Raw genomic sequence first — 8,293 nt, forward strand, 5'->3', positions numbered from 1 at the left:
CACACTTGAGAATGCCCTACAGGAACTTGATACAGTTTTTAGGTCATGTGAAGTGACTAAGTTGGAAATCACTTATTGTTGAATTTCTGCTCTTCCTTGCGGCATCGAAAGATAACCGCTGGATGAACACTCTACTCTCAGAATTTGGAGATGTCAGCGGGGATTTCCTGGAAGATATTGGAAGAGTTCGCCGGGAAGTGCTTTGGCGACTTTCACTTTTTGATGAGAAGAAAAATAGAGCCTGAAGCTATGGTGGCACAAATTTTGCTGGTAACCAAAGAAAGCAAAAGCTTTGCAAAATTTAAGTGCGAAACTCTCATCCCATCCTTACAAACAAAATCCACATGTGTACAAAAGCAATGTCATTCACACTGACACAAAACTACTACGAGTACTTCAAAGACCATACCAATAAGACACCCAGCAGTAAATCTGTATGTGCTAGTAGGCAGTAACAAACTTTTCCCTGTCTTGATTTAAGAAACGAAGGCAACAACTAATTACTAGGCCGAGGTGTTGCCCACTCAACATGGAGGATGAGGTTATCATAACCATAGCCATTGAGCTTGCTAATAGCCTTCTCAGCATCCTCCCTCTGGACAAAGTTGACGAAGCCAAAGCCCCTGCTTGATCCAGTCCTCTGATCCAGCGCAACATAGACTCGGCTAACAGGGCCAAACGCACGGAACAGCTCGAGGAGGTCAGGCTCACGGGTGTCCTCAGATAAATTGGTAACGCGGACAGAGTTCTCATCGTTCCTGCGCCTCATGTCGTGCCCACCATCTTGATAAACAGCATCCTTCCTTAGCCTCGGAGGAACATACGAGCTCTTAGCGGGATCATTCAGTGCTGCGGGTCCGTCAGAAGTAGGAGGCCTGTCCAGAGTATCGACGAGATCCTTGTAGGGGCACTTTGCGGTCCAGTGGTCACCCTTCTTGCCACAGGATCTGCAGACCATGAGAGCAGTACCTTTGTTTGCCGTTTCCAGTGCATCATTGGAAGCACTTGGTTCATCAGCCTTGCTCCCTACAATCAAGTGAAAAGTTAGCAAATAAGATGGGGACATGTTTAGGGACTTCAGAACCACAATAAGGATGGACCAACAGCAGTGTTCATGCTAGAGCGTGAGCAATGGCCTATAAGATGGGGACATGTTTAGGGACTTCAGAACCACAATTCATGCTAGAGCGTGAGCAATGGCCTATAAGATGGGGACATGTTTAGGGACTTCAGAACCACAATAAGGATGGACCAATAGCAGTGTTCATGCTAGAGCGTGAGCAATGGCCTAAATAGACAAGTTACATGTTACAGACAAGTTACAATTAACATGGCGCCCATCAGCCAAGAAACAGCTTTCAGGAACCTCTAAGCTACTCCATAACCGATAGTGCATCACAAGTTCACAACTGCAACTGGAAATCCAATGATCAGACACTATACATGGCCTGCAAGCAGCGTCCTTGAATCGCCTACCTAACTCAAACAGAACAGATTTATTCAAGGAAACCTATCTAGCTAGATCTCATGAAATTGATTAAACTCAATCGCAGCTTCTCTTAATGTAGAACTCAATTTTCGTAGCAGATGTGCAAAACTAGCTAGTATGTCCTCTTATCTTACACAACCAGCACAGCAGCGTTGCTTCAAAACACGCGAATCAAGAACCTTTGGTGACAAACAACATATTATCCGACACAGATGTAACGATGATCTAGGTGGTGGGGATAGAGAGAGGATGGACGAACCTGGGGCGCGTGGGCGCTCGAGGAAGATCTCCTCGGTGGAGACGACGGTGAGGCGCGCGGAGGCGTCGTCGCCGCTGGCGGCGTCGCCGAACTTGGCCCAGGAGCGGCGCTCGACGGCCGCCTTGGAGAGGCGCGTGCGGGCGAGCTTGACGACGCGGGTGGTGGTGGTGACCTTGACCTTGTTGCCGTCGTCGTCGAAGCGGTAGTGGATCGTCTTCTTGAGGCCGTTGGCGTCGGGCCCGACGACGACCGGCGGCGGGAGCAGGAAGTCGAGGTCGCCGCCGTCGTCCTCCTCGTCTAGCTCCCCCCACCTGATCTTCGCCGCCGCCATGGCTGCCGTCGCTGCTTCGCCGGGGTTCAGGGTTCGGGGGTGCGGCGGCTTGGTTGCGAACTCGCGAGCTGTGGGACGTGTGGTTCGGATTGGTTGGCAGATATATCGTGTGGCGTGGCGTCGGGATATATATGGACTACGGGCTGGACTCTACAGCTTGGGACCTTGGGTGCGTTTCCGTTTCCGTTTCTACCTAAGTCGGTTTGTAGAAACACCGTGCGTGGCACGCAATGTTCGATAAGCCAGAAAAATCCACCCTTTTAAAAGCAAAGGGCAAGCTTGAGGGCCACGATAGGTGAGCACAGCGAGCTGGGCCTCTTTTTTTTTAGAGAAAGAAGTTTGGCCCTTTTAAGCGGCGGTATGAGCTTGGTGAGAGCAACTAGTTAACGTGCACCCCTCAACAAAAAAAAGTTAAAGAGCGCTCCTTTGGAAGGCTTGCAGAGATCAACGCCACTTGACACGCTCTCGGTCACCCGCCACGTGTCGCGCTCTGGGCGTTCTCTTCGGATTTTGTTTTTTTTTCATACGCGTTTTTGGCTTTTTAAACGTTTTTCTAGGTTTTTTCGACGTTTCGGTTTTTCACCGGTCTTCCTTAACTTTTGAAACAAAAAAGAATACGAAAAGAATTTTTGTGTGTGTGAAAAAACGCGTTTTTTATTTTGCCAGAGTCACGGTTTTGCTTCCGCGAGAGGCACGGTTTTGCTTTCACGAGAGTCACGGCCATGACTCTTGGAAATGGAAAAAAAATGTGTTTTCTTTTTTTTTCCGCGAGAGGCACGGTTTTGCTTTCGAGAGAGGCACGGTTGTGCTTTAGCGAGAGGAATGGCCAGAGCCACCGGGCGCAAGCGCCGAGGACACGGAACCCCTCCGTGAAGCCCACACAACCACACCAGAAAGCTCCAGATGAGATTTGAGCCGCCACACCTCGTGACCGCCACATCGCTTGCCGGATCTCCGCCACCCTGGAGCGCCGCAGCGGCCCCAGATCCGGTACGACCCGAAGCGCCCCATTGACGTTGGGTCACCGCGCCTCCGCTAAGGATCTACACCACTGCGGCCACCTCGTCGGTGCCTCGCGCCTGCCCGCACATCCGCGACCCACGCGGGAGAAACCAAGCGCTGATGTCTACTACACAACCTTCTTCTTGTAGACGTTGTTGGGCCTCCAAGTGCAGAGGTTTGTATGACAGTAGCAAATTTCCCTCAAGTGGATGACCTAAGGTTTATCAATCCGTGGGAGGCATAGGATGAAGATGGTCTCTCTCAAGCAACCCTGCAACCAAATAACAAAGAGTCTCTTGTGTCCCCAACACACCCAATACAATGGTAAATTGTATGGGTGCACTAGTTCGGCGAAGAGATGGTGATACAAGTGCAATATGGATGGTAGATATAGGTATTTGTAATCTGAAAATATAAAAACAGCAAGGTATCAAGCGATAAAAGTGAGCGAAAACGGTATTGCAATGCGTTGAAACAAGGCCTAGGGTTCATACTTTCACTAGTGCAAGTTCTCTCAACAATAATAACATAATTGGATCATATAACTATCCCTCAACATGCAACAAAGAGTCACTCCAAAGTCACTAATAGCGGAGAACAAACGAAGAGATTATGGTAGGGTACGAAACCACCTCAAAGTTATTCTTTCTGCTCAATCTATTCAAGAGTCCGTAGTAAAATAACATGAAGCTATTCTTTCCGTTCAATCTATCATAGAGTTCGTACTAGAATAACACCTTAAGACACAAATCAACCAAAACCCTAATGTCACCTAGATACTCCAATGTCACCTCAAGTATCCGTGGGTATGATTATACGATATGTATCACACAATCTCAGATTCATCTATTCAAACCAACACAAAGTACTTCAAAGAGTGCCCCAAAGTTTCTACCGGAGAGTCAAGACGAAAACGTGTGCCAACCCCTATGCATAGGTTCATGGGCGGAACCCGCAAGTTGATCACCAAAGCATACATCAAGTGGATCAATAGAATACCCCATTGTCACCACGGGTATCCCACGCAAGACATACATCAAGTGTTCTCAAATCCTTAAAGACTCAATCCGATAAGATAACTTCAAAGGGAAAACTCAATCCATTACAAGAGAGTAGAGGGGGAGAAACATCATAAGGTCCAACTATAATAGCAAAGCTCGCGATACATCAAGATCGTATCACCTCAAGAACACGAGAGAGAGAGAGAGAGATCAAACACATAGCTACTGGTACATACCCTCAGCCCCGAGGGTGAACTACTCCCACCTCGTCATGGAGAGCGCCAGGATGATGAAGATGGCCACCGGTGAGGGTTCCCCCCTCCGGCAGGGTGCCAGAACAGGGTCCCGATTGGTTTTTGGTGGCTACAGAGGCTTGCGGCGGCGGAACTCCTGATCTATTATGTTCCCCGATGGTTTTAGAGTATATGGATATATATAGGCGAAAGAAGTCGGTCAGGGGAGCCACGAGGGGCCCACGAGGGTGGAGGGCGTGCCCAGGGGTAGGCGCGCCCTCCTACCTCGTGCTCTCCTCGTTGATTCCCTGACGTGTAATCCAAGTCCCCTTGATTGCTTCCGTTCCAAAAATAACTCTCCCGAAGGTTTCATTCCGTTTGGACTCCGTTTGATATTCCTTTTCTGCGAAACACTGAAACAAGGGAAAAAACAGAAACTGGCACTGGGCTCTGGGTTAATAGGTTAGTCCTAAAAATAATATAAAAGTGTATAATAAAGCCCATAAACATCCAAAAATAGATAATATAATAGCATGGAACAATCAAAAATTATAGATACGTTGGAGACGTATTAGCATCCCCAAGCTTAATTCCTGCTCGTCCTCGAGTAGGTAAATGATAAAAACAGAATTTTTGATGTGGAATGCTACCTAACATATTTATCAATGTAATCTTATTTATTGTGGCAAGAATATTCAGATCCATAAGATTCAAGACAAAAGTTTAATATTGACATGAAAATAATAATACTTCAAGCATACTAATAAAGCAATCATGTCTTCTCAAAATAACATGGCCAAAGCAAGCTATCCCTACAAAATCATATAGTCTAGCTATGCTCTATCTTCATCACACAAAATATTTAAATCATGCACAACCCCGATGACAAGCCAAGCAATTGTTTCATACTTTTGATGTTCTCAAACTTTTTCAACTTTCATGCAATACATGAGTGTGAGCCATGGACATAGCACTATAGGTGGAATAGAATGGTGGTTGTGGAGAAGACAAAAAGGAGAAGATAGTCTCACATCAACTAGGCGTATCAACAGGCTATGGAGATGCCCATCAATAGATATCAATGTGAGTGAGTAGGGATTGCCATGCAACGGATGCACTAGAGCTATAAGTGTATGAAAGCTCAACAAAAGAAACTAAGTGGGTGTGCATCCAACTCGCTTGCTCACGAAGACCTAGGGCATTTTGAGGAAGCCCATCATTGGAATATGCCAGCCAAGTTCTATAATGAAAGATTCCCACTAGTATATGAAAGTGACAACATAGGAGACTCTCTATCATGAAGATTATGGTGCTACTTTGAAGCACAAGTGTGGTACAAGGATAGTAGCATTGTCCCTTCTCTCTTTTTTCTCTCATTTTTTTTGTTTGGGCATTTTCTCTTTTTTTTATGGCCTCTTTTTTTTAGTCCGGAGTCTCATCCCGACTTGTGGGGGAATCATAGTCTCCAACATCCTTTCCTCACTGGGACAATGCTCTAATAATGATGATCATCACACTTTTACTTACTTACAACTCAAGAATTACAACTCAATACTTAGAACAAGATATGACTCTAAATGAATGCCTCCGGCGGTGTACCGGGATGTACAATGACTCATGAGTGACATGTATGAAAGAATTATGAACGGTGTCTTTGCCACAAATATGATGTCAACTACATGATCATGCAAAGCAATATGACAATGATGGAGCATGTCATAACGGAACGGTGGTAAGTTGCATGGCAATATATCTCGGAATGGCTATGGAAATGCCATAATAGGTAGGTATGGTGGCTGTTTTGAGGAAGGTATATGGTGGGTGTATGATACCGGCGAAAGGTGCGCGGTATTAGAGAGGCTAGCAATGGTGGAAGGGTGAGAGTGTGTATAATCCATGGACTCAACCTTAGTCATAAAGAACTCACATACTTATTGCAAAAATCTATTAGTTATCGAAACGAAGTACTACGCGCATGCTCCCAGGGGGATAGATTGGTAGGAAAAGACCATCGCTCGTCCCCGACCGCCACTCATAAGGAAGACAATCAATAAATAAATCATGCTCCGACTTCATCACATAACGGTTCACCATACGGGCATGCTACGGGAATCACAAACTTTAACACAAGTATTTCTCAAATTCACAACTACTCAACTAGCATAACTCTAATATCACCATCTTCATATCTCAAAACAATCATAAAGAATCAAACTTCTCATAGTATTCAATGCACTTTATATGATAGTTTTTATTATATCCCTCTTGGATTCCCATTATATTAGGACTAAATTCATAACCAAAGCAAATTACCATGCTGTTCTAAAAGACTCTCAAAATAATATAGGTGAAGCATGAGAGTTCATCTATTTCTTCAAATTAAAACCACGGCCATGCTCTAAAAAGATATAAGTGAAGCACTAGAGCAAATGACAAACTGCTCCAAAAGATATAAGTGAAGATCAATGAGTAGTTGAATAATTATGTAACTGTGTGAAGACTCTCTAACATTTAATAATTTCAGATCTTGGTATTTTATTCAAACAGCAAGCAAAACAAAAGAAAATAAAATGACGCTCCAAGCAAAACACATATCATGTGGTGAATAAAAATATAGCTCCAAGTAAAGTTACTGATGAACGAAGACGAAAGAGGGGATGCCTTCTGGGGCATCCCCAAGCTTAGGCTCTTGGTTGTCCTTGAATATTACCTTGGGGTGCCTGGGGCATCCCCAAGCTTAGGCTCTTTCCACTCCTTATCCCGTAGTCTATCGAATCTTTACCCAAAACTTGAAAACTTCAGAACACAAAACTTAACAGAAAATCTCGTGAGCTCTGTTAGCGAAAGAAAACAAAACACCACTTCAAGATACTGTAATGAACTCATTCTTTATTTGTATTGGTGTTAAATCTACTGTATTCCAACTTCTCTATGGTTTATAAACTATTTTACTAGCCATAGATTCATCAAAATAAGCAAACAACACACGAAAAACAGAATCTGTCAAAAACAGAACAGTCTGTAGTAATCTGTAACTAACGCAAACTTCTGGAACTCAGAAAAATCTACAAAAATAGGACGACCTAGATAATTTGATTATTGATCTGTTGCAATTGGAATAAGTAGTTTATCACGTTCTGGTGATTTTAAACAATTGTTTTTGTGAACAGAAAGTTTCTGAAATTTTCAGCAAGATCAAATAATTATCATCCAAGAAGATCCTATAGGTCTTACTTGGCACAAACACTAATTAAAACATAAAACCACATCTAACCAGAGGCTATATGAAATATTTATTACTAAACAGAACCAAAAAGAAAGAACAAAAATGAAAATTGGGTTGCCTCCCAACAAGCGCTAACGTTTAACGCCCCTAGCTAGACATGATGATTTCAATGATGCTCACATAAAAGATAAGAGTTGAAACATAAAGAGAGCATCATGAAGAATATGACTAGCACATTTAAGTCTAACCCACTTCCTATGCATAGGGATTTTGTGAGCAAACAACTTATCGGAACAATAATCAACTAGCATAGGAAGGCAAAACAAGCATAACTTCAAAACTTTAAGCACATAGAGAGGAAACTTGATATTATTGCAATTCCTACAAGTATATATTCCTCCCTCATAATAATTTTCAGTAGCATCATGAATGAATTCAACAATATAACCATCACATAAAGCATTCTTTTCATGATCTACAAGCATATAATTTTTATTACTCTCCACATAAGCAAATTTATTCTCATGAATAGTAGTGGGAGCAAACTCAAAAAAATAACTATCATATGATTGAAAATTAAGATCAAGATGACAAGTTTCATGGTTATCATTATTCTTTAAAGCATACGTGTCATCACAATAATCATCATAGATAGGAGGCATGCTTTCATCATAGTAAATTTGCTCATCAAAGCTTGGGGGACAAAAAATATCATCTTCATCAAACATAGCTTCCCCAAGCTTGTGGCTTTG

The 8,293-nt window shown here is 43.3% G+C and overlaps 1 protein-coding gene across 1 annotated transcript; it reads right to left on the reverse strand.

Moving 5' to 3' along the window:
* Window positions 1-271: 271 nt before the first annotated feature.
* On the reverse strand, window positions 272-2,297 carry LOC123096031 (eukaryotic translation initiation factor 3 subunit G). The gene is made up of 2 exons (XM_044517611.1): window positions 1,749-2,297; window positions 272-1,026 (listed from the first exon to the last, which is right to left on the reverse strand). Exons 1-2 carry the CDS (start codon window positions 2,077-2,079, stop codon window positions 497-499), a joined length of 861 nt encoding a protein of 286 aa, XP_044373546.1. The 5' UTR covers window positions 2,080-2,297; the 3' UTR covers window positions 272-496.
* Between the last annotated feature and the right edge of the window lie 5,996 nt (window positions 2,298-8,293).

The sequence above is a fragment of the Triticum aestivum genome, chromosome 4D (assembly GCF_018294505.1).
Source record: "Triticum aestivum cultivar Chinese Spring chromosome 4D, IWGSC CS RefSeq v2.1, whole genome shotgun sequence".
Classification (NCBI taxonomy): domain Eukaryota; kingdom Viridiplantae; phylum Streptophyta; class Magnoliopsida; order Poales; family Poaceae; genus Triticum; species Triticum aestivum.